General features: G+C 51.2%; 2 protein-coding genes and 1 non-coding gene across 3 annotated transcripts in view; all 3 read left to right on the top strand.

Annotated features, from left to right (window-relative positions):
- Window positions 1–13,249, top strand: part of SLC7A8 (solute carrier family 7 member 8) — a 47,767-nt gene extending 34,518 nt beyond the window's left edge. The window contains exons 4-11 of the mRNA XM_032343828.1: window positions 907–1,032; window positions 2,749–2,902; window positions 3,494–3,617; window positions 5,078–5,181; window positions 8,462–8,558; window positions 10,581–10,730; window positions 12,311–12,488; window positions 12,986–13,249. Of these exons, the coding sequence (XP_032199719.1) occupies window positions 907–1,032; window positions 2,749–2,902; window positions 3,494–3,617; window positions 5,078–5,181; window positions 8,462–8,558; window positions 10,581–10,730; window positions 12,311–12,488; window positions 12,986–13,086 (1,034 nt within the window). The 3' untranslated portion in view covers window positions 13,087–13,249. The remainder of the gene's footprint in view (window positions 1–906; window positions 1,033–2,748; window positions 2,903–3,493; window positions 3,618–5,077; window positions 5,182–8,461; window positions 8,559–10,580; window positions 10,731–12,310; window positions 12,489–12,985) is intronic.
- Window positions 1,748–1,909, top strand: LOC116592282. Its single transcript, XR_004286445.1, has one exon. It is a non-coding gene; the product is annotated as a U1 spliceosomal RNA (small nuclear RNA).
- A 6,463-nt stretch (window positions 13,250–19,712) lies between the features above and the next one.
- On the top strand, window positions 19,713–21,910 carry CEBPE (CCAAT enhancer binding protein epsilon). Its single transcript, XM_032343829.1, has 2 exons — window positions 19,713–20,755; window positions 21,370–21,910. Exons 1-2 carry the CDS (start codon window positions 20,246–20,248, stop codon window positions 21,703–21,705), a joined length of 846 nt encoding a protein of 281 aa, XP_032199720.1. The 5' UTR covers window positions 19,713–20,245; the 3' UTR covers window positions 21,706–21,910.
- The last annotated feature ends 3,472 nt before the right edge of the window (window positions 21,911–25,382 follow it).

The following is a 25,382-nucleotide window of genomic DNA, read 5'->3' as shown; positions in this document are numbered from 1 at the left end:
CTCCCTGCTCGGCAGGAAGCCAGCTTCTCCTTCTCCCATTCCTTCTGCTAGTGTTTCCTCTCTTGCTATGTTTCTGTCAAATAAATAAATCTTAAAAAAAAAATGGAGTACTACATGACAATAAAAGGACCAGACTATTGATATACACAGCAACATGAGTGGATCTCAAGAGCATCATGTAAAGTGAAAGAAGCCAAACAAAAGGCTACATATTGTACAATTCTGTTCATGTGACATTTTGGAAAAAGCAAAACTATAGGGACAGAAACCAAATTAGTGATTGCCAGAAGTAGGGGAAGGGAACTGACTTCAAAGGAGCTTAACATGCCAGAAAGAGAACTTTTGGGAGTGTTGGAAATGTTCCATATAAAGAGTGTGGAAGTGATTAACTAACTGAATACATTTGTCAGATCTCATCAAACTGTACACTTAGAAAAATGAATTTTATTCTATGTAAGTTATACCACAGGTTAAAAAAAAAAAAAAAAAAGATTCCCCCTAACCCTCTGTTGCCCCAAAATCAGGCTGAGGAAGATGACATTCAGGACCCACCAGCTGCTCAGGGCTCCCCTTGAACACACAATGCCCTGGAAACAAAGCCCATACTTGCACTCTGGTGAGATGCTGATTTCCCTCAAAGCCTGTGCCTTCACTTCCATGCCTACTTCTGGCTTCCAGCCCTAGGCAGGGCACGCTCTGACCAAGCTCTAATTTGTGGCATGTAATCTCCATTTGTAACCCATTAACCTAGCCAAAGTTTCTGGAGACTGGGGCTGGGTCTGAGGGAAATTTAGCTCGCCTGTTATAGTCCCATCATCAGAAGCAGGGAACATTTCTACTTCTGTCCAGAGGGCCTCCTACAGCCTCAATAGCCCTGAGGGTATGTTTGGGGTTCTGTCATTTCAGTGCTCCTCACATGGGTCAACTGTGCCAGCGTGCGATGGGCCACCCGGGTTCAAGACATTTTCACAGCTGGGAAACTCCTGGCCCTGGCCCTGATCATCATCATGGGAGTTGTCCAGATCTGCAAAGGTGAGTAGCACCCAAAAAACAGGACCCCAACCAACTTGCTGCCTTTTTCATGTGCACACCCCCTCACGTTGTCTTTAGATGCGTGCACCCTGAGATTTTCCAATTCTGACCTTGAGAATGACTTCTCTTCTTCACTTGCTTCACAAAGGGGAAGAGAAACCATTTTCCTGGGATGGTTGGAAGTTGAGCCTTCCCCACCTGGTTTTCAGAGTTCAGGTCTCCCATGCTGACCTCCTGGCTCTGGACCAGCTAGGTGAAGCCCCCAGACCTCTGGACTCCTGTTCCCCTCTTGTCCCATCTCCAGAGAAGCTCCCTGCATCTTACATTGTATGTTGCCCGTATCTTAAAATGGAGAACAGAGGAGATTTTTACACATTTCAAAATTACTCATAATCTCTACAAGAGAGAGCTCGACATTCCTGGGGCCCCTGCCAACATTCCCCACTGGATTTGGTCCCTTCCAAGTCCAAGTCTGTATTTGGTTTCCACAGGAACCATGGCACCACTAGGCTCTGCCCAGTGTCACTGCCTCCTGGAGAAAGTCAGATGACAAACAGAGAGACCTCCCACCCGCCTACAAGCCCTGAAGGCCATGTGGGGTGCCTGGATATTTACTCTAGGGAACATAATTAAGGTTCTGCTGTTATTTTAACCAGTTGTGTTAAGTTCTTTAGCAGGTAATATTGTGTAGGCTTAAAGAAATCACTTTAAGAAATCCCCTGTCTGGTAGGGGAGATACCATGATCATGAAGGGGGTATTACAAGGGCAAGGTTTATCCATTGCACTATGGATATGCTGACCCCTGCAGTTTCCCCAAACATGAGAAATGGGACTACATAATATGTGGTAGTGAGGACTGGGTTCATGCTTTCCCCCTAAAAAACAAAAGAAAGAAAGAACCCACTGTGCTATCTTTTCAGAGATAAAAGTCTCTTCTATTCTGGCCCTGATGCTTTCTCCTGATCATTCTAATTTCCTTATTTTCTGTCCAAACGATGGATTGCAGATGAATAAGTAAAATATGGGCATTTACTCTGTGTTTCGTTACAACATCATCAGCAAACTTTCTTGAGGGCCCATGTGCATGTAGGACACTGTGCTGAAGGTTGGGAAGGCAGTGGAAAAGCTCTTTGCTGAAGGACCCTGTCCTCAGGGAATCTATACCATGAAGAGAGAGAGAGATGCCTTAGAAAGACAAGAGGTTATTGATAAAGAAAGCAGAATGCGCATGAACTTCTATGGTGTTAGAGGAGCTTCCGTTTGAGGGTTTGTTGTTCTCTATGCTTTCTTTGTGAAAATGTATAAATTTAGATCTATAGGAAGGTGGTCAAGAGACTGCCAATGGCCCTAATCCTGCATCTCCAAATCCCAGCTCCCTCCCACCCCACCCCCTGCCCACCACCCCTGATTTACTCTACTCTGCCCTAACCCGCCTTTCCTTCCAAGCAAATTTGCCTTTGAAAAGAACATTGAGATCTGTGCTTTGAACCTGAGCCTACATTTGGACTCCTGGTTCCTGGGTTCTGTGAAAGTCCTAATCTTATTTCCATTCTCCTTTTGGTCCTGCTTCTCCAATGTGTGGAGTTCACTGGAAACAAGACAAGAGCTGGATCTTCACTGCAGGAGGAGCTGAGACAGGACTAGGCAGGCTAGAGGCCTCCAGGCTTCTAGCTCCTTTCTCTGAGCAGTCCCCTCCCTGCCCCTTGCATCCACAGGAGAGTATTTCTGGCTGGAACCAAAGAACGCATTTGAGAATTTCCAAGAACCCGACATCGGCCTCATCGCACTGGCTTTCCTTCAGGGCTCCTTTGCTTACGGAGGCTGGAACTTTCTTAATTACGTGACTGAGGAACTTGTTGATCCCTACAAGTGAGTTAAAATAGCCCAGCTCTTCCCAAATCCCTTGAAAGGCCACAGCACCTGCTACTAGGAAGAGAGAGTCAGGTGTCCATTGGCCACTTCACCTCTGCCCCTGTTCTGACTGTGACCTGCTCTATCCTGAAGAAACAATTATTTCTCAGGAACTTAAACCATTTGTCATCTGCCCTGCCAGGAGGAGAAAAATGATCCCGTGACTGTCCCAGAGCAGATTAAAAGCTGAAACAGTGCTGAGATAGCACCATTGCCTTAGAGGATGAAATGTGCCAAGAGGCCTCTGGGCATCTTACTTACCTGTCTTAGGACAGGAGGGTCTTTGTGTCTTGAGGCAGGGGAGAAGGGTGCATCATGGAGATCCCAGTCAGAAAGAGGTCAACCGGTATGAAGCATATTCCCAGCCTACCCTGTTTCATTTTCTCTAAATTGCCCTTCCCATTTTGAGAAAGAATACATCCCCCCAGGGAGAGGGAGTGTCACACAAGGTTGCCAGGTCAGTTTGGAGCAGAAAGACAAGGCACCTCCCAAACCCCGTGATGAGGCAGGTGCCAGGCCCTTCCCCTCTCACCTCCTCTCCTTCTACAGGAACCTTCCCAGAGCCATCTTCATCTCCATCCCACTGGTCACATTTGTGTATGTCTTTGCCAATGTCGCTTATGTCACTGCAATGTCCCCCCAGGAGCTGCTGGCATCAAACGCAGTCGCTGTGGTAAGAAATCAAACTCACAGTTCCTCAAACCAGGAATGTTGACATAGACTTGCCTGATTGGCCCTACTCACTTTTCCCTGATCCATGAATTTGTGGAATTGGAAGTCATCCCAAGTTCTCAGGGCAGAAACCATATCTTCAAGTGCCCAGGTGGAAACTGACAGCCATGTTGTACCTAGAACAGTGACAACAGCAGAACCAGCTTGTTGCCACACACTCTATGGCCCTTACTTACTATATGACCCTTTACAAAAAAAATTTGCCAGTTCCTGATCTGGAACTTTAAACTTTAAACTCTAAATGTGATGATTGTGTAATGGAGGCAGTCTCCTCCTAGAAAGATATAATCTTGCACAAGACAATGCCATTCCTCTCTGCCTTTGTTTCTTCCTCTGGAATTCATGCAGCCTGACTCCTTTCCTCATCAGGGAAAAGTGTGTGCCAATAAACAGGTAGTAGGAATGGTCTGTGCTCTTTCGGGAAAGAGATCATGCGGATCCAAAGCACTGGGGTCTTTGATACTCAGGAGAAACCTGGGAGCCATGCAGCCCCCTGACCTGGCTTCACCTGAGCCCTGACGCCACCCTACCAAACTGTCATCACATTTTTCCTCTCAGAAGACTAAAGAAAGAGGCTCTTCAGTGTCCTGGGGCACGACCACTGGCCTAACCCAGCAGCACATCTATTCTAAACAACACCTCCCCCATAATGTGTGAGAAATTGAGTGTGTACTTGGCTCAGAAAATATAGAAAAGCCTAGTCCCTTGACATTTTACATTCCTTCAGTATAGGGAGACTAGTCTGTAGCTTTACCACCTTTTCTTTCTCAGCCTACATAGTGGCTTGTTCTTACCATTTTCCCCCTCCTACACTAATTCTGTGAATTTAGAAATTCTCACCCTATGAATTAGGAACCATTTCTATTTTACAGATGGGAAAACTGAGGCTCAAAAATTAAGGATCTTGCTCAAGGTCTCACAGCTCCAAACTGTTGGGCTAAGATTTGAACCCCAACCTGCCTGACTCATGAGTGTGTAATGTAACTGAGGCTTGGACTCCCACAGCTGGTTTCTGGTCCTGGCCCTCCACTTTCTGGGTTTGTGATCTTAGGCAGACTACCTAATTGTTTTGTGCCTTAGTTTTCTCATCCATAAAGCAAGGAGAACAGATGTTAGCACATCATCATCATCGTTGTTATTATTATTATTATTACCACAATGCACTGTCTCCTTCAGTTAATAGCCCAAAACACTTGTTAAATCTCCACTGTGTGTGATTACCATGGGAAGGGAAGTGGCGGTGCGGTGCAGGAAGGGCTGGGGAAACAACTCTCCCTGCAAGGACCCTGGTAGGAGAGACTCAGCAAGCGTAAAGATGGGAGGGAGCATTCCCAGCAGTGATGTACAAGTGGTGAGTTGTAACCTTGCCTCTTCTGCTCATTCCCTTGTTTTCTCTCCCAGACATTCGGAGAGAAGCTCCTAGGGGTCATGGCCTGGATCATGCCCATTTCTGTTGCCCTGTCCACATTTGGAGGAGTCAATGGGTCTCTCTTCACCTCTTCCCGGTAAGTGTCGTCCCAGTCCTTCCTGGGCCAGGGGCCATTCTGCTGCGCATACTGCTCTGTGTATATGTGGGGGGCTTGTCTCTGTCAGCAGGGGTCTGTGTGGGCACCTGGGTGGTGACCTCGTAGGGGGTGATTGCTCACGAAGGGGCATTTGTATGTCAGCTTGGACGCAAAGGGGTGTGTGCTGCTCATGTGGTTACCTGCTATGTGTGTGGCTTCACATGTAGTGGCGAGAAGCCCTGTCCCACCTCATTTCAGCAGGAGCAGAGGGCTGAGGAGGTCCCAGGCTGCCTGACGCAGTCCTAGGTCTGGGCACCGTGACTAGCAGCAGGACAGTATCTCAGCAGCAACCGCAGAGCCCCTTTGCTACTTGCCTGGAAACAGGCTATGCTGCCTTGAAAGGAGCCCCACTCTATCAGGGACCAGGAGGGACACAGGCTTGTGGGCTGGGGGCTCTGGGCTGGCCTCTTATGGAAGTTCTGGGACCAGCCTGCAGGTGGGATGGATCCTTCTCCCTGCTCAACAGACAAGTGGCTGTGGGCGGCCTTGTCATGCTGCTCGGAAGACTTAGGCAGAGCATGTAAAGTGAGAGAAGTGGGGAAAAGCTGAAGGAAAGCATTTGTCCAAAGCCAGGCCCCCAACTCCCAAACTCTCAGGGAAGCCAGAAGCTCAAGTCAGTCCAGAAATCCCTAACATTTGCCTCTACATCCCCAGGAATCTGCCCCTCCTCAGGGTCTCTTCTCCCTATCTCCAGAATGGACCGTTGAGGCTAGCAGACTGGACTGTTTCCTATCAGTGTTGTTCAAGGGGACTTTCCCCATTTCTTAGAAAGTTACCCTGCCCCCAGGCCATAGTCCTACTTGAAAGATACAGCAAGAACAGGGAGTCCCTGAGTTCAGCTGCTTCCAAAGCCACCCATTACCTCAGGGAGGAGTTCTCATGAAATGTCAAGGGAGTGCCATGTTTTCAGGACCCAGGGCAGGAAAGAGGGAGTGTGGGTGTCCTCTGTGGCCTGGGACCCTATGAGTCTGAGACTCACCCACAGCAACCTCGTGTGCGTGTTACACAGGAGCTGTGGCCACCTGGAGTCCCCAACTGAGGGCGAGCAGTGGAAGAGCAGTGACCCATGAGGCTCTCTGGGATCTATTGGAAGAGAGTGACTGGCTACAGTCGCTTTAGAGTGGGGTTTGTCCCTCGAGCAGGCCAAGTGATGGTCTGCATGCATGTGATACAGCTGTGTGTGCATGTAGGACACGGCGGCCCTGGCGTGCGAGGCCTCTGATTCAGAGGCACAGCTCACCCACCAGGCCTCCTCTGCTCATCTTTCCAGTTCCTTTGTTCCTTCCTCCTCCTTCCCTCCCTCTCTCCTTCTTTCCCTTACTCTTTTGTGTTTGGTATATGGAGAGGTTGACCCTTCCTGAGAAATAGGAGTGTGTGTGGGCGTGTGTCATGCTTAATGTCATTGTCTCCTCTGTTGTCAGCTAGCTGGGCAAGGATTGTCTCTTGTGAACTTGACACTGGCAAATGCTGTTGGACCTGGACAGTTAACACTGGTCCTGGCTGCATGTGGAGGAGGGACATGAATGTGGGGCCCTGGCTACGTGCATGATGAGGCTCCCTGAGCACCCGGAGCTCATTTAGGTGCATGAGTCTGCACCATAGAGGGGCAATGCTGCGTGGCTGCATGAAACCAGTGACAGTAGCCTTGGTAGTTGATGATGGCAACTGATGGTGATGCACATGGGTACTTGGGGCCATAATGGACTCCCACACTTCTGCCAAACTGCTGCTATTAGTTCCTCTCCCCCTCACACACAAATTCCAAAGTAAGTGACAGGTTTTTGGTTTTTTTTCAGAACACCCAGCGTGCTGATTCTGTGCCTTCCTGTGCCCTTTACACCAACAACTTCCTCCTACCCCTTAGGTGCTTAATTCATACTAATATGTAAACAACTTCCAACGGCTTATAATATTTTTTTCTCTGAGAAAAGGAAAGGGGAAGAGGAAGTCCCTTTTATGTTAAAATTTCTCTTTTTAAAAATACATATTTTTAGCCATGATATTATACTATAGTTTGACAGTATGTTACCAGTAGAAATAGATTGAATACCTAGGATCTCTCTGTATTATTTCTTCCAGTTGCATGTGAGTCTACAATTATCTCAAAAAAAAGGATCTAATTTTTAAAAAGTATTAAAAAATCATTTTTATTCCAATTTAAAATTTCTCATCTATTTTAGAAATTAACTTTTTAAATAAAGTCTATGGAAGAAAATTAAAATTACTCATAATTCCATCCCCCTGAGATAATCAGTTGGTATGTTTTTACATGACCATAATTTCTAAATTAATTAGAATCATACTGTATGGAATCATATAGTGTTCTGTCTTGCTCTTTCCATTTAACGTTGTATTTGAGTATGTTCTCATGTAATGAATTTTTTTCAAAACATTAAGACTGTATAATATCCCATCTTATAGATATGCTATAATTTATGTTATCAGTCTTTTACTTTGGGGGCATTTAGGATATTTCCTATCTTTTTTATCATCAGAATATCTTTTATATATATCTTTCACTAACTCACTATTCATTTCCTTAGGATGGCTTCTTTGGGAATAGAAAAAGTAGCTTAAGGTTATAAATTTTTAGGTATGATATAATACAATACATACAATACAATAAAATACACAGATTGTCCAGATTAATGAATTTTGAGAGTTGTATACAGTGATGTAAGCACCACTCAAAACAAGATATAGAACATTCTCACATATCCACCAAGTTATTCCGTGTCCCTTTCTGGTCCACCACCCATTCTCCGTCACCACAGTAGCAACTACCTCCTGACTAGAATATCAGTGTTTTTAAGGCTTCCCATGGACATACAGTTCAGTCCCCATGTTTCAGAGAACCTGTATTCCTTGAGGATGGGGGAGGCCCATTTTTAAAGGGATTAGGACGTTGTGAGACCCATAAAGTGAAGTCATAATCATCAGTAACCCCAAGCCACTCAGACCATACTTCGGGTCTCCATGCACCCAGAATCCATCCGTTATCCACTGGCTGCCTCTGGTCTGCCTGCACCTGCACTTGTGAATGTGGGTCCTGTGATAAGTGGGCTGGAGTGTGCATGGGAAGGCGGGTACGTGGTTGGGTGGGGGAGATGCTCCTGTGTGAGCAGAAGGTGGGCATGAATGAGGAAGACTGGGCTGGGGAGGGAACTTCCTTGGGTAGTCTATAGGTCACCCCATGCTGACCTGTTTTTCTCTTTACCAGGCTGTTCTTTGCTGGAGCCAGGGAGGGCCACCTTCCCAGCGTGCTGGCCATGATCCATGTGAAGCGCTGTACCCCAATCCCGGCCTTGCTATTCACAGTAAGGGCCCCTCCTTCTGCCAGCCCTACACACACCCTCCCTCTTTGTACTTGCTCTGAGCTGAAGTTCGCACTTCGCACACACAGCCCTGTCACCTTCCTGGTTTGCTCCCAGGTTTCATTGGGTCTTAGATAATCTGGTAAATGGTATACATGGGTTTTGTGAATATCAAGAGAAATAACAAGGAAAGACCCTGTGTCCTGAAACACCTTCAGGCTCTCACCCTGGCTCATTGCTGTTCTCCCATCCTTTTGGATCAGATTGAAGTGACTATGTCACAACTCTACAGTCTCATAAAGAAACCCCCTTTCTTGGCTCTCCCCTGCACTTGTTGCCCCCAGGATTGCAGCTTTGGGCCCCCATTCCTGGCCAATCACATACACGTCCACCACTCCCCATCAATCTTCTTGCCCCAAGGAGGCTCTGCCTGTCTCTCAGGAAATATCACTGAAACAAATTCAGTGTTACAGGTACACCAAATAAGACAAACTATAAGGAAAGGAAGACTAGCAACTGAAAATGGAGAAAAGAAAACTTGGGGTAGGGAAGAAATGAGGGTAGAATGGCCTAGTGTAGAATCATTTAGAGGGGTAAAAAGAAAGAGCAAAGACTTGTCCCCACTGAGTCTTTTAAGTTACTATTTTTTCTTTCTGGATCCTGAATAAAATATTGAAAATGACTTTGGTCCATCAGAGAAGCAGTTAGATCAGGATAATTGAGAGCTCTCAGGAGTCAAGTGCCTTCATTGTACACCATGAGGGGGAGTTTCAGAATGTTCAGATACAGGATGAAGGCCATCATGATTGGTTAGCTGTGAAAGGTGCCCGGAGACCCCTGGTACTCCCAGTGAGACACAGACTTATTTCCAGTTTGAGCTATTGGTACAGTACTGTGCTGCAAGGCAAATACAGTCAGAATCTGGCTTATTCATCCATTAAAATCTTCTAGGTTATTTTCACTGTCAGATCTTACATGAGAACTGAACCTTCTTTTTTTTTAGTTTAAGATTTTATTTATTTAGGGTTACCTGGGTGGCTCAGTGGGTTAAAGCCTCTGCCTTCACCTCAGGTCATGATCCCAGGGTCCTGGGATTGAGCCCTGCATTAGGCTCTCTGCTCAACAGGGAGCCCGCTTCCTCCTCTCGCTGCCTACCTCTCTGCCTACTTGTGACAGACAGAGAGCACAAGCAGGGGGAGGGGCAGCGGGAGAAGCAGGCTCCTTGCTGAGCAGAGAGCCTGATGTGAAGCCCGATGCAGGACTGGATCCCAGGATCAGGACCCAAGCCGAAGGCAGACGCTCAACCAACTGAGCCACCCAGATGCTGTAAGAACAGAATCTTCTGTTGGCCTTAACAAATTAGCAGAGGGGCAGAACATGATTCCGAGAGAGCCACTGAGCTGAGTTTGAAATTGTAAAGTGGATTCTATCAAGAAAACCTCATGAGGATGTTATGAGAGTTAAATGAGTTAATATCTGTAGAACACTGAGAACAGGGCTTGCCACCTAGCAAATGCTTTATAACTGTTTAGAATATTAAAAAAGGTAGAGGGGGGAGAAAAATAAATTACATGACTCAGCCAGGAGAGGATGAGGGCAGGAATTAAAGCTTTAATCTGCAGTTAACAATCTTCCCTAAGGGATTAAAAAAAAAAAAGGAAACACCAAAATTAGCTTGAGGTACAACCAGGGAAGAAATACAAATGAGACTGGCACTGCCTGTGTGGCCAAGCCAGTTTTGTTTATGGCCAGTATCTATTCTGACTGGTTAGTGCCCATGCCATACCAGTAGTTAAATATTTTGATTATCATTCCTGCAATAAGAAAGAATTTCCTGGCAATGAAGCTGTTAACAATGGCCAGGATGCCTAGGGAGGGGAGGCTGTAAAGTCTCTATTTTAGGACATTCATCGTAAAATGACATCGTCTGTCTAGAGGCAGGGGAACAGTCTCCCACCTGTAAACAGCTCCTTCAGTGTCCAGATACCTTACTGATCACTGATGAGCTTCTCCCATTTCCCACAGTGCATCTCAACCCTGCTGATGCTGGTCACCAGTGACATGTACACCCTCATCAACTACGTGGGCTTCATCAACTACCTCTTCTATGGAGTCACAGTCGCGGGACAAATCGTTCTTCGCTGGCAGAAGCCTGACATCCCCCGCCCTATCAAGGTGCGAGAACCTCCCCTTGAGATCCCTTTCCCCTCCTCTACAAATCTAGCTGCTGCTCAGATTTTTAAATCCCCTTGTTCTCAGCTGCTGACCACATATATGATCTACCTTCTCTATGATGGTAGCAGACCCTTTGGAAAGCAAGTGCTATGTATAAGTGGGGCAGTCATTTCCATTTTCCACTGGAGACAGGACCAGAACAAATCATAGCTGGAAGAGTAAGTTAGATTAAATGATACTCTCATCATTGTAGTTGTTTCCTACAACTCTTATAAACTCCGGTTGATTTTTCAGGGCTCCCTTACCTGTCTAGCATTTCCATGAGTCCACTAGTATGGCCCATCTCCTCCTCCTCCCTCCATCCCATCGCGGAGTTCACTTGAACTATGTCTCCATCCCAGAATGAGTTTCCTTCTCCCATCTGCCTATCCAAATTATAACTATTCTCCACATAGGCCTCAAGTTCCTCCTCTCCCTTGAAGCTTTTCAGTCCACTACAGCCCTCCATGAGCCTCCCTTTTTAAACTACTATAGCCTTATATGTAGTAGTGTGCCTGGTGAACCTACTGATTGCTGCAAGAGATAACTGTGGTGAATGAATGGCATTGCTCAGAATAAAACAGGCAAGAGCATTATGGGTTCTCGTGCAAATTAGAATAGAGCATAGACCTGAGCTATTTGAACAATCCTTTTCTGGAAACAGGAGACTAGATCCTTCAAGAAGATTCTCCCAGCTGGGGATTTCAGCTTTCCAAATCTGTTTTCCACCACCACTTTCCTGTCACTCTTAGAAAGCTTGCTAGAGGGATGACAAGGTAGAGTAACCCTCCCTCCTCCCAACACTTGCATACCCTCTGAGATGACAAGGAAGAGAAAAGCAGCTAGATGTGGAGTCTTGAAGAAGACTCTACTGGGCACTCCCACCTGTGGCCAACAAGATGGCCAATAAGCCCATAGAGCTGATGCTTCTTTCTGAATAAAATCAAGGTCCCAGAGTGCCTGACAGTATGGTAGATTTCCTGACTTCTTGGATCTTAGCAGACTTACCTTCTCAGATTGCTTGAGAGAAACACATTGAGACTGATCCTGAAAAGAAGGATGGACATTTGCCACATGGTACCCAGATGAGGGCCCTACCTCGAACTGGGAAAGGAACAAGGAGTATGACAGACCTGGGCCACTTCCTTCTTGCCCCTCACTCATTTCTCCACCTCTCTTCTACTCTAGGATGTCAGCAAACATATACCAATAAACCAGCGAGCCTATCAGTCCCCATGGGCTTCCCTGGCTGAAGCATGGATGACAAGGACTTGTTTAGCCTCTGCCCAGGAGAAAAGAGAAAGGAATGAGGATCATTCCCTTCCTAGTTGCCCTTCCTCTTCCCATCCTACTACCCAAGTTCACCAACGTTTGTTGACATGACACTTGATCTATCAGGGCTTGGGGTGTGGGAGCCAGAGAGCCAAGTGAAGCCTAGCCTTTGCCCTCAAAGGTGCCTCTCTGTGGATTGAGAAGAGAGAGGACACCCTGATCCTGAGGACCACGGGATCCACACATCTAACAGCACATCTGTTCCACAGATCAACCTGCTGTTCCCCGTCATCTACCTGCTGTTCTGGGCCTTTCTGCTGATCTTTAGCCTGTGGTCAGAGCCCGTGGTGTGTGGCATTGGCCTGGCCATCATGCTGACAGGAGTGCCCGTCTATTTCCTGGGTGTTTACTGGCAACACAAGCCCAAGTGTTTCAATAACTTCATTGGTGAGTTGTTAAAAATGCCGGGTGGCTAGAGGATCTCCTTGTCTGAGTTAGGTCTCCTGGTCAGGAGACCTAGGCTGGTCCACAGAGCTCTGGAGAAGATGGGGCAGGAAAGTGTGGGTGCCTTCCCAGAGACCTCTGAGGAGAGGAGAACAGCTGAGGTTTGCACACAGACCCTAGAGCTGGAAGAATAGGCACCCTGACAGCCATTCTGTAGGAGCTGCCCTGGGGAGAGGCCAAGGGAGATCCTGGAACTGGTAGTCACGAGGCTTAGAGAAGGTGGGGGACTCGGGCTTTGATGAGAAGGGGCAACCAGCAGACGGGCTGCTCAGAGCCACAGGAAGAGGCAAGGTGGCTGTCTCCTGGAATGGAAGTCTCCTGAAGGCACCAGGGCTCTGCTGAGGCAACACATGGGGCAGGGGAGTGGAGCAGGGTCATGGCCGGCTTGGCGGGGTGGGTGGGATGCTCAGCACTGACCCATTCTGTGTAACTTCCCATAGAGTCACTAACCCTCGTGAGCCAGAAGATGTGTGTGGTTGTGTACCCCGAGATGGAAGCAGGCTCTGGTAAAGAGGAGATAAATGAGGACACAGAGGAGTAGCGGCAGTCCATCTACCAACCCACGGCCTCCAAGGACAAGGATTCGGAGCAGCCCCAACCCTGAGAACCACCATCGCCTCTCAGCTGGCTCCTTCCTCCTATACCCCCTTTTTGCTCTCCTTCCCTGCCTACGTCCCCCCAATACACACACACACACACACACACACACGGTGTGTCCAGCAGGAGCAGAACCTGGGTGTGGGTGGTAAGAAACTATAGACAAATACACTGACATTTGTACCCAAAGAACCAGCCTCTCGCCACCAGGGCCTGTGTCCAAAACCCTCACCAGGGCTGCTCCAAGAAGTGGGAGGAGAGTGGAGCTTCTGGCGGTACCCCACAGGGCCCTCTACCCTGTACTTGCCTCCTCAGGAGCCCAGTCAGTACTGCCTTCCCTCCCCATTCCTGAGCCCAAGGGAGGCCTCTGCTCAGAGAACCAGAAGCTATAGTGAGTCATTTGGGGAGGGACAGACTTAGGCAAATCTGTCATCTTTAAAGGTCAGCTGGAGAGACTGGTATCACCCTCCCTTTACTAGGGACCCAAGAAATGAGAGATGCTTCCCTCTGCCCTCTCCTCTCCCCCTCCCCATCGTGCCTCCCCTCATCCCAGCTTGAGCTCCCTGTCCAGAACAAGGTTCCTGGCAGGACACCACCTCCCTACTGAGCTAAGGACCAATGAGCAGGAGAACTGCCCCCTCCCCCTAACCCAAGCCAGGCCTGTGGAACAGATTGGGAAAGGCTCAAATTGCAGAAACCCTGCCCGTCTCCTGCATCCTGACCCCCACTTGGTGCCAAAGCTTCCTGAAGCCAGAAAGTCTTCTTATTTTCCATGTAGAGGACATTTCTCTCCTAATGGCAAAGCTGCTTAGCTCCTCCCTCCCCACTCTGGTGAGAAGGAACAGTCACTCCATGATCCCTGCAGCTACGTCCCCACATACCTCCATGGAACCAGCACTGCTGGCGGCCCCCATTGTGCCCTTTCCCTCTTCTCTGGCTTGGCTCCGGGACCAACCGGTATGAAGGCTCCCAAGACCTTCAGGCCGGAAACCCAAGCCAAATCAGCCTTAAATCACTTCCTATCCAAGAACTGGACCTAAAAATACTCCCTGATTTCTAACCCTCAGGACAGACCTGGTATGAAAAGCCTTCCTGGAATGGAGGGTGATTTTCCACCCACCCCCCAGAAATGTGCCCATCCCATAACCTCAGATACTATGTGGGGAGAGAGTGTCTTCTGAAGACCAGTTCCTTCCTCCTCCCCCAACTCAGACACCTCCCCTTCTGGTCCCACCACTGCCCTGTCTTGGGACAGCCTCCCAAACAGAATGAAAAGGCAGTGGCAGAAAGTACCCATTTTGGAGACACATTCTGGTTTGCACACTTCTGGCCGTCCTGTGGGCAGAGGCTCCCTTTCCCTGCGCTCCGAGGGAACACCACCATGTTTACCCTGGGCCTTGCAGCCTCCCTATCACACTTGATGTGCTAAGGACTAGGATCCTTTCATCCCAAAGCAGGAGGGCCCTCTTTCCTACCTCCCCCTATCACCTGCTTAGACTAGAATATGCTGGGAGTCCTCCTGGCTTGCTTGGCTTTCCCAGCTTCCTACCTGGCCTGCCTGACTGCCTCCCCTCAACCCCAACTGGTGAGATGTCAGGTTTGGTTTGAGTTCCGGTCCCTTCAGAGTGGACCCCAGGTGGGCTGGGCCTGGCCCCTGGAAGGTCAGGGGACCACCCTCCTGTTCCCTCTTCTCATTCCTCCAACCTCCATCCCTCCTTCAATTGTTAGGGTTTATTTGTTTGTTCATTTGTTTCATAAAGTGAATGCCTTACTTTTTTGGATAAATATTTTTGAAGCTGGCATTTCTATTTCTTTTAAATTTTTTAATGTAAGGTTGTTTGGGTGGGGAGGGCATTAGTTATACCTGGATAATAATCTTCTGTCTTTGAGTTGGTCTAGGGTTAGAGTTTGTTTTGTGGAGGGTTTTTTTTTTTCTTTTGATGTAATAAAATTTTAAATTGAAATGAAGTTGTTGGTGGTAGTAATTCAGTGACCTTCTGAGACAGAGTCCCTGGGCATTTCCTATCTTCGTCAGGACTTTGGTTGCTAAGTTCCTTCCTGGATGGCATTCCCAGAGGCCCTTGCTCTGTCCCAGGGACCCAGTACCAGCACACTCAAACAACTCTCTCGCGTTTTTTGGGGGGGAGGGGTTGGTTTTTAACTACCTTTCATTTTGAACCAATAACTTCTTCATTTCTTCAGTGAAGTCCCAAAGTGTTCATTAAGTTCCTGCAAACTAGCTAGGAAGAACATCGCCACTGCCCAGGTGGGAAAGTAGATGGCAGACAGGACTTAGCTGAGTGGAGGGAGGCAATGGCAGAGTGGTTCTCCAAGGTCTGGTCAGCCAAGCCTTCTGGCACTGGGACAGCTGGCACTGAATGGGAAAGGAAGGGATGGACTGAGCCTATGGAGAGAAGCCAGGGGCACTTAGGAAAGCAGCCAGCCAGATCCGAGGGGTTTGACAGAAGGGACTGGGATGTGAGGCAGGGTCCCCTCAGCTGCATGGAGCTGAATGAGAGGGCTGTGTCTAGTCGGCGGTCTAGGAAAGCTGTTGAGTGGGGACAAAGGAGGAACCAGGTACGGTAGGGACACATCCACTGGTGATTGGGGTTAATTGCTGGAGGAAGTTGATGGGATTAGACCCAGTGCTTGCTTGGAGTGCCTCCTTCGTGGGCAGCCGTCCCAGCTGCCTGTTCTAGGGCAGCATTACTCCAGAGCCTGCACGTCTGACAGACATGGGCAGGGGGAGAGGGGTTGTTAAGACATCATCCTCCACCATGAGGGACACGTGAGGACACAGGCAGGCAAAACGCCTCACTCCCAGTCCCCGCCCAGCCCCAACACTCCTCATCTGTGGCTGGCATTTTTCTCAGCTGAGGCTGGAGGTGTGCCAGTCACAGGGCACAGCTGCTTGGCTCTAAGTTCCAGCTCAGCAGCCACCAAACAGCTGTGTGTCCTTGGGCAAGTCACTTAACCTATTTAGTACTTTCTGAGAAAAGAAAAAATAAAAGGTTGAACCGAATCTCAAAGCTTTCCTCAATCTTCAGCCCAAGGTTGTCCCCAGATACTGATGGCAAAACTGGGCAGAGACCAGTCTTATGCAAGAGGCTGTCCCCGAGGTCTCAAATCCACTTTTGAACTGCTTCTTCCCCAACACACACACTTTTCCTTTCCATGGGCTGCCACTGTATTCTCCATGTTGCCCTGTTCCAGCAAGTCCGGCCCTCCCCAAAGCCCCTCTCGCTCTGTGGAGACACTCGCTCCTATCCATCACCAGCAGCCCCCCTCCCCACATAAGTGACACATGCTGATCTTTTTAATCTGGGCCATGGTAAATGTGAGTGTCCTCCAGAACACAAGGTATTTATGTTTAGCCTGGGCCTTTACCCAGTCTTAACCCTGTCAGTCCCTTTAATGGTAGGAATTCAGATGCTCTGACCTTAGGGAATTTGGGGGGGTGGTCACCGAAATCACAGCTGCATAAGCATTCATTCGTTAGTCACACAACACACCTTATAACCATTGTGTCCAAGGAGTTTTTTAGTTGCTGTGAGAATAACAAACTTATTCCTGAAGTTTCTGGGTCAGCACAGATTTCAAACGCTTTGTTCCATTGTCTTCATAAAAATATTCATACTTGACAATCCACCTTTCCTTAACTTTTATTCAGGCTATACGGTCACCACAGCTGAAAAGTTTCAAAAAATGGATCTGACCCTACCCTCGAGGAGCAAATCGTCTACAGGGAAAGAAGGCGAGAACACTCCTGGCACACACGCACTGCTGACTGCCCACTTGGGGAGGGGGGACCTCCAGCCATGGCAGACAGGAGCTGAATCTGCCAGATCCCCAGAGTCTGCACTGTGTCTGCTACTTCCGTGCCCCAAAATGCCTGTTAAACTGAGGCATCAGATGGGGCTGTAGATAATGTCTGCTTAGGACACTCAGATGAACTGCGGGCGGTGGTGGGAGGAATGGCAGAAGACTCAACACTGCTCTCCATACAAAGTTTCATTAAACAATCTGACAAAGTAGAAGTTACTACTGCCATTTTACAAGTAAGGTTAAATAACCCGCCCAAGGTCACCAGACTGGGATGTGACAGAGGCAGGATTTAAGCTTGGGTCTCTCTGACACTCCACTGCTGCCGTGCTTGGCTGGCTCCTTGTTGTAAAGACTTGGTGAAGGAGGTGATCTTTGAACTGAGGCCTGTTACAAAGTCACTAAGAAAATATACCTGCATTGTTTCCATTAAGGCAAACAGGTAGCAACTGAAGCAGAAAGGAGAAAGAAAGCCTGCTGCCCAGGGAGGGCTTCATTCCACACCTGAGCAACTCCACAGAACCCAAGAATCCCCCAGCTCTTGTCTGGGACTGCCCTCCCCACCCCTGCTCCTGTCCAGACCCCCCTCCTCCCTTGCCTAGACATCCAGAATGCTGCCTGCCCTCCCCAAACTCCTCAGTTACTGGGAAACGTAATGTCAGTACTCCAGCAACGTCAGCCACCAGCCTAGAAGGTGAGGGACCGGAGGGAGATCACTTATCTCCCCCTGGCCCCAGCCTTTCTCATTTCCTGCCGGCTCTATTTGCACACTTCCCTGCTTCCTCCAGCGCCCCGTTCACTGGCTTCTGACGCAGTCGTCCCGCCGGCCCCCCCACCCCCACCCCTCCACCCCCGCCTCCCACCCCCGCGGCAGACTGAGGGCAAACAGGGCTCTCTGAGTCACACAGCTCCCCCTTTCTCTATCCCTAATTGCCTAGGGTTTTCAAGAACTAACCCACTGCCTTTTCCCCCCAAGAGCAAAGCTGCATCCTTGTCTGACCTTGGGCGGTTGGGCCTTTCAGCCTCGTTTCCCTCCTTGATAAGGCAGATTTAAAATGGCATCGGTCTTGCTTTCCTTCCTACTTAACTCACAGGGAACCGATCCGTGTGGAAAAGTGAATGTTTCAATGACCAAAAAGAGCATAACTCCAGAAAACGTCAGGCCTTAACCGTCATCACTACTTCAAAGTCGGAGAGGGCTAGAATTTCTGCTCATTGAGACACGACCCTCGCCCCAGTCCTCTCACCCTGCCCACTCTCCCAGTAACTGCGCTGCAAGACCCCACCTCACCACGATTCCCCTCCTTCCTCCCAGAGGCCCGACAGGGTCCTGCCCTTGCAAGGGCTGCAGAAGCCTGCCCCCTGCCGTCCACCGGATGCCTGACCACAGCAGCCCCTCCAGTTCCGAATTCTGGACCAATATTGCCGCCTGCCGGTCAACAGAGGCATTCCTGCCAAACTGAGGTAGTTCAGCTCTGGTTACCTGTTTGACCCAAGGTCCTTTGAAAGGGAGATGAGATCGATACCTACCCAACCTACACTTCCGGTCCCTGAGCTCTGTCTCCAGGATGCACACAGATCTCCCAATGCCAGGTCAGGGCTCCCAGAGAAAGGACCCTAAACTGTGCCCAGAAAGCTCCTGGGGTTGATGGGGTGGGGGGAGCAAGGGAAGGAGGAAGATGCTGCCTGGAAGGGTAACTAGCCTGATGCAGAGGCAGGCCTGTCTCCACCTGCTTACTCTATTTTACCATTCAGTGCCACCCATATCCCATCTGCGTCTGTCCCCCCTGTGGCCTGGCCCTTGGTGTACCCTACTTGTTAAACCTTCTGACCTCCATGGGGTGCTCCCAGCATTTGCCAATGATCAAAGAGCCAGTGACGCATTTCTGCATCCTTTCCCTCTTCTGGACCTCTAGTCCCTTTTGTAGGTGAAATTCAAGGTAAAAACAGAACCACAGCAATGCCTCTAACAGGAGAGAGTGGGGAGTTCCCAGAGGAAAAAGAAAAGGGAAGGGAAAGGGGGCCCAGCATGAGACCCAAAGTGCCGAGCATGGGCTTCTCCTGGAGCCCCTGAAGCAGTCCCAGGAAGAGATGATGACAAAAGAGAAGGCTTCTCAAGCCTCACAAGAGGAAGTGGACCCAAGAGACACGCATCGAGGTCAGAGAACGGCCATGCAGGAGGAAAGACAGCAAGCTGAGCTGCAGGGAGTGCCTGAGCCCTGTGGCCCAAGCACAGGAAACAGGGCTGAGCCCCAGGGTGGGAGCAGGGGACAGAGCGCCAACCTGAGGCTCCCACAGTGCAGGGCAGCTGGAAGGGGAAGCACTGGAGCCCCCCACCAGAGGAGTGCGGCTGTTGGCTCCTGGGGCAGGGGCCTGCCTGGGTCTGGGGCACAGGGCCCAAGTCGGGAGCAGGTGCCTTAGCCCAGCCTTGGCAGTGAGCGACAGTGCCAGGCTGCTAGGGCCACCCTGGGCTAGAAGCATCAGAGGGTTTGAGCTATTGCACAAAAACCTAGCAAATGAGCATGCTCTGCACCACAGGACCCCGTGTAGGGCTTGTTCGCAGAACTTATCACTATAACCCCCTCAAACAACGCCCCTGGCCTGCCCCCAAAAGAATGCCCTGGAGGTGGGGCTACAAAAGGAAAGGACTGCCCCTGGGGGGAGGTGGAGCCCAGCCTTGCTGGGGGACAGAGAGGGAGGCGTGTCAAGGGAGGAGCTCAGATCAGGTGGGGGGTCGGCACTGGAAGAGGGTTTTTTCTGTTCATTCTGACTTGGCACCTCGTTCTGCACAGAACTTTTTGGAAGTTGGAGGGAGGAGGACACTCAGAGTGAGGTGTTGCCTTCAGCGAGGACTCTGGAATCCCCTGGACTCAAGAGGGAAGGGGGAGGCATTCCCAGAAGCATCAGCCAGGCATCTCAGAACCCTGGCTTGGACCCTGACTAAGGAGTGCTCCCAACTGCTAAATAGGCCAGGGCCCCCTTTCTTTAAGCCCTGCATCCCTCCCTCTGGGGTGCACCCTGCCCCTCCCTAAGTCACCCCAGGGAGAGAGAGGGGAAAAAAAGGGAAGAGAAAAGAGGCATTGACTACAGAGGAAGGAAAAGGAAACAGCAGAGGTGGGAGGAGAGAGGCCACTCAGGAGTGGGTGACAGAGGAGAACGGAGAGGGCAGATCTAGGGCAGATCTAGGGCAGGGGGAGATAGGGAGAGGGCAGGCAGAGCATCCCAGAGGGTGCCCCAAGAGTAGGGTGGCAGGGGCGGGGAGCCGAGGGGGCGGGCCGGCCATGTCCCACGGGACCTACTACGAGTGTGAGCCCCGGGCTGGCCAGCAGCCTCTTGAGTTCTCAGGGGGCCGAGCGGGGCCCGGGGAGCTGGGGGACATGTGTGAGCATGAGGCTTCCATCGACCTCTCCGCCTACATCGAGTCTGGGGAGGAGCAGCTCCTCTCCGACCTCTTCGCAGTGAAGCCGGCACCTGAGGCCCGAGGCCTTAAGGGACCCGGAACCCCTGCCTTTCCCCACTACCTGCCGCCGGACCCAAGGCCCTTCGCCTACCCCCCACATACCTTCGGCCCTGACAGGAAGGCCTTGGGGTCTGGCATCTACAGCAGCCCAGGGAGCTATGACCCCAGGGCTGTGGCTGTGAAGGAGGAGCCTCGGGGGCCAGAGGGCAGCCGAGGGGCCAGCCGCGGCAGCTATAATCCCCTACAGTATCAAGTAGCACACTGCGGGCAGACGGCCATGCACCTGCCCCCGGCCCTGGCAGCGCCCAGCCAGCCCCTGCGCGTCCTCAAGGTAAGTGCAGGTCAGATCTCATTCCTGCCACCCAGGGGCTGGAGGGAGACCAATGCGTGTGGGGCACTCTGCACTCTGTTTGCGTTCAGGGGTCCGTGTTTGGTGTTGCTCTGGGAGACCCATCCACCCCCAAACCCTCTGTGCTCACCACACCACCACGACCCTGCTTTGCTTTTCTGTCACTTCCTTCTCACCCTGAACCCCACCATGTGGCTGGGATCCCTGGCGTCCTACAGTCCGGGCTATCCTACTGGCCAGCTGACCTGCCCAGACCTCGGGACCCATCACTCCCTTCCAGGAGGGAAGGGAGTTTCTCTGCCGCCTGCTTCTGGAAGGGGAAATGCCTACCGATTGTAAGATTAGAGCCTCAAAAGAAATTTAAGGAAAGTGTCCTCAGACAGTGTGGGAATGGGAAAGAGAGTCTGGGTCAGAGCAGGGGTCTCCTCTGCACGCGGGGGGGCTATGGCTGTTCTGACTGGGAGACCAGAGCTGGCTCTGGACCCCGGACCTTTTTGATGCATGGGCGTTCTCCGACTGCTGCGATTCCTGCCCAGCCGCCACTCTGCGTCCTGGCCAGCCCTCACCTCTGGTCGGTCTGTGCCTTCCCCCTCCAGGCCCCTGTGGCCGCCGCCGCAACCCCCTGCAGCCCCCTCCTCAAGGCGCCATCCCCAGCTGGCCCCTCGCACAAAGGCAAGAAGGCGGTGAACAAGGACAGCCTGGAGTACCGGCTGCGGAGGGAGCGGAACAACATCGCCGTGCGCAAGAGCCGCGACAAGGCCAAGAGGCGCATCCTGGAGACGCAGCAGAAGGTGCTGGAGTACATGGCGGAGAATGAGCGCCTCCGCAGTCGCGTGGAGCAGCTGACCCAGGAGCTGGACACCCTTCGAAACCTCTTCCGGCAGATCCCGGAGGCCGCCAGCCTCATCAAAGGCGTGGGGGGCTGCAGCTGAGCCAGGCTGACAGACTATGGCACCAGCCCCTCCCCCTGCCCCGGCCCAGCCTGACTCTGGGGATACCTACCCTGCTGGGGCCCTAGAGCCCCTCACGGGCCAAGCCTGAGACAAAGACCGTGGACAAATGGCAGCGGGTGGCAAGGGAGGAGGGCAGACCCCAGCATAATGATTCTGCGGCCGAATAAAATTGCACTATGACTCAGTAATGGGCCTACACCCCGGGCCTGGGAATTGGGGGGGTGCACATGGGACATGGGGGCTCCAAGGGCAGTGAGGGCCTGTTGCTGGGTCTGCATATCTCTTGGTTCTATTCCCAGATGAATATCCAAGAATAGAGATACACTGCCCACAGCTTGCCCACAGCACACCACACGGCCAGGCTGTGTGTCTGCCACTCTGCTCCTCTCTCCTCCTGCCCCCACCCGAGCCTGCTCTGTCCTTCTAGATGATGAAGGCACCCCACCCGACAACCCCACCGGGCCTGCAGCAGCCTCAGGATACTTCCCTAATGGAGTTCTGTGGCTTGTGGGGGGAGATCCCAGTGCCACCCAGTCCCTTATATCTAGGTCTGCTGACCCCAGCGCCTCGAAATATGGGTTTGGGAGCTCCATTCAGCTTCCAGATGGCTCTGCCATATTTAGGGCTCCCTAGCTCTGCAGCCAGGACTGGACCACTTCTCTCTGGTTCCACAACTTGAGCCCACCAGCCTGACATCCGCCACCCCCCACCCCGTGGCTCCCACCCACTCCCTCATTGTCCCTCACTCCCTGGGACTCGGGTTCCCCATAGCACTAGAATCTGAGTGCCTGGGGGAAGACTCCATTGGGAAAGGCCTCGAGACCTCTGTGAACAGGAGAAAGTTGGTAATGAGGAAAATAATCCACCTGTGCCAGTGAAACCCCCTCATGTGAAGCGTATCCTCTTTCATAGAGCTCTAGCCCAAGGGTATCCATCTGATCTCCCTCCTGTTTTTGCTAGCTGTACAATGCGAACCAGTTACCTCTCTGTGTGCCTCAGTTTCCCCATCTGCACCATAGAAGGAGGCAACATTAGTACCCACCTCACAGTGTTGTTGTATTCATAGACAAACATGGCCTGGCACATGGTAAGATGACCAGGCATTATTATTCCATTTTGCTAGAACTGAAAGGACCTTAGAATCTCATCTAAACTTCTCACTTTGCAGGTGAGGAAACTGAGGCCTTGGGTGGGGAGGGTGTGGGGGGGTGCTTAGCCAGAGTCACACAATTGCTTAGAGGCAGCGCCAAAAATAGCTCCAAAAAAATCACGGATCTCCGGAGGTGCTGGAGGAGACCTCAAGAGATCGTCTGCTGGGCTTTGGCTTCAGACGAGCAAGATAGTGAGAGCCACATCTTACAGATAAAGCGGCTGAGGGCCAGAGGGGATAAGAGACATTCTCCTGACACTCTCTCTGTCCCTTTGCTGTGTCAGCACAGGGCACCTTCTCTAGGCCATGCTCACGCCCTCCCCACAGAGGCACACCGCACGGGGTGGGCCTGCCAGTCCCATTCAGCAAGTAACCAAGGACTGTCGAGACACAAGACACAGTGCGGGCCAGAGTATCTCCCAGACCACCAATGTTATGTAGGCCCCTGCTGAGAAAGCCTGAGTTGGAGGTCAAGGAATAACTTTCTGAGAGGGGAAAGGCAGGATCCTCTTAGTCTCTTCTCTCTCTCCCACCCTTCCCCTTATTTCCACACCCCTAGCGGCAGAGACTTCCTATGTGTTGGGCACCTGTGTGCACCATGCCTGCCTCACCTAGGACTCAGCCCCTCTCCTGCCTTTGCCTCTGTGTCCGTCAGGCCCTCTCTCCTTCACCTGTCCCTGGAGCCTACTATCCCAGATCTGGTCTGGGTAGATAAATTCGAACTCGCTGGATGGTTTATTCCCTCACCAGTGGGCGTCCTGAATTCATTAGGGGGAGGTTTCCGTCTCCACGGATGCCCGGGAGAATCCTGTACCTCGCTTCTAGCCCAGGGGGATGGGGTTGCATAAGGGGGGTTTGTACAGAACAGGGTAAGTGACTCAACCTCCGGATTTCCTCCTCTCAGCTCAAGACCACTGCCCCTTGACTTATTTTCAAGGTTCTGGGTGATGGGATCTTCGGTTGCTTCAGCATCAGCCCGGAGCTGCTTTCCCACCATTCGGAACTGGGTCTCCTCCCAGCCCCCGACCACCCTGTGGCTCCTTGAGGCAGGAGCCTGGCACCAGGGCTGCAGAAGAGTAACGGCCCCAGCTTCAGAAAAGAGCACACCTGGTCCGTGCATGAGCACAGTGGCGAGCATGGCCCCAAATCTCTGGAAGATCACGTCCCAGGGAGGTGACAGGTAGTCACACTTTCTGAATCAGGCTTTTCACCTGGCCTCGACTGGTGTGGGCCAGAGTAGACTTATTCAACAAGTATTTATTGAACATCTTTCCTCTTGTGTGCCCTTGTCGGGTGTCAAGAACACTGTGGTGACCGAGACAGTCCCAGGTCTTAGCCGAATGGGCGGGAAGAAAAAGGCACCACGCTAGTGCACACTAGGTGTCTTCCTTTGCCCTTCTAGATCCCCTCCACCCCTGGTCATCCTGCTGTGCTCCAGGTGGGACAGGATGGTGCACAGAGGATAAAGTTGAGTGCTTATCCCCCAGCTCTCTCTTGTCGGGGACGGACACCTTCCATTGTCCCCTCTCACAGATGCCACCCTTATGGCCTTGGGGGCAGTAACGGAGCCTGCAGCAGCTAGTCAGTGTCTTCATCTTTCCTTGCAGCTGTCCCTCAGTCCTGTTCCTTCACACCTCTACAAAGCACCTTCAGTAAATTCATTAATTACTCCACTCGGGAAAACCAAATACACAAGCAGGAAGGGAGGTTATTTTTGCTGGGGTGGTCAAGGACAGCTTCTCTGAGGAGGTGACATTGAAGTTGAAACCTAAAAAATTTCCGGGAGGAGGCAGACGTGCCAAATTGGCGGGGAGGCCTAAGACATCTGATGATCAAGAAAAAGAAAGGAAGCCAAGGAGCCTGGCCGAATGGAAAGGAGGAGGAAAGGGGAGAGCAAGAAAATGCCTTCCTCCATCTGGAATGGAATTGCCAAGACCTTTCTTTCCATTCCCTCTGCAGGAGAGCTCAGTCTCTAAGAAGCCCATATGGGCCAGAGAGCAAGATTCCAGTACCCAAGCCCTTTCTCCCAAGCTGCTGTAGGGAAAGAAGAGGCAGAAAGGAGCCCCAAGGCACTAGTCCTTGGGACACGGTGACTTTAAGAAACCAACAAATCAAGATCCAAACAGCATACATGTGCATTCCCATTGCTTTAGACTCTACAGTGGGCTCAGGCCCAGTTTTCCCTCACGAGCTGAGCCTGGAACCCAGATGAGAATGCTGAGCTGAAAGTCAGGATCTCAGGCCTGGGGGAAACGGCGGAGGAGAAGGAAGGCTGTTTGGTGATACTGGGAAGAGAGAGGAAGCTGCCCAAGGTGAGCCAGCCAAGGTCAGTCCTGCAGTGGCTGCTTGTGAAAGCCGCTCCCCTGCTCGGTGCACACCTCCCACCCCACCCCCACGGATTGCCACACGCCTGGGCCCCCAGGGCCCCCATCCCAGTGTTGCAAGATCCCGGTTGGGGTTGTGGGGGTGGAAAGGGGCCTCTTCGCCTCCACCCCTACCCTGCGCC

This window comes from Mustela erminea, chromosome 5, assembly GCF_009829155.1.
Source record: "Mustela erminea isolate mMusErm1 chromosome 5, mMusErm1.Pri, whole genome shotgun sequence".
NCBI lineage: Eukaryota > Metazoa > Chordata > Mammalia > Carnivora > Mustelidae > Mustela > Mustela erminea.
The sequence above is the reverse complement of the archived record's forward strand: the minus strand, read 5'-3'. Positions and strand labels throughout refer to the sequence as shown.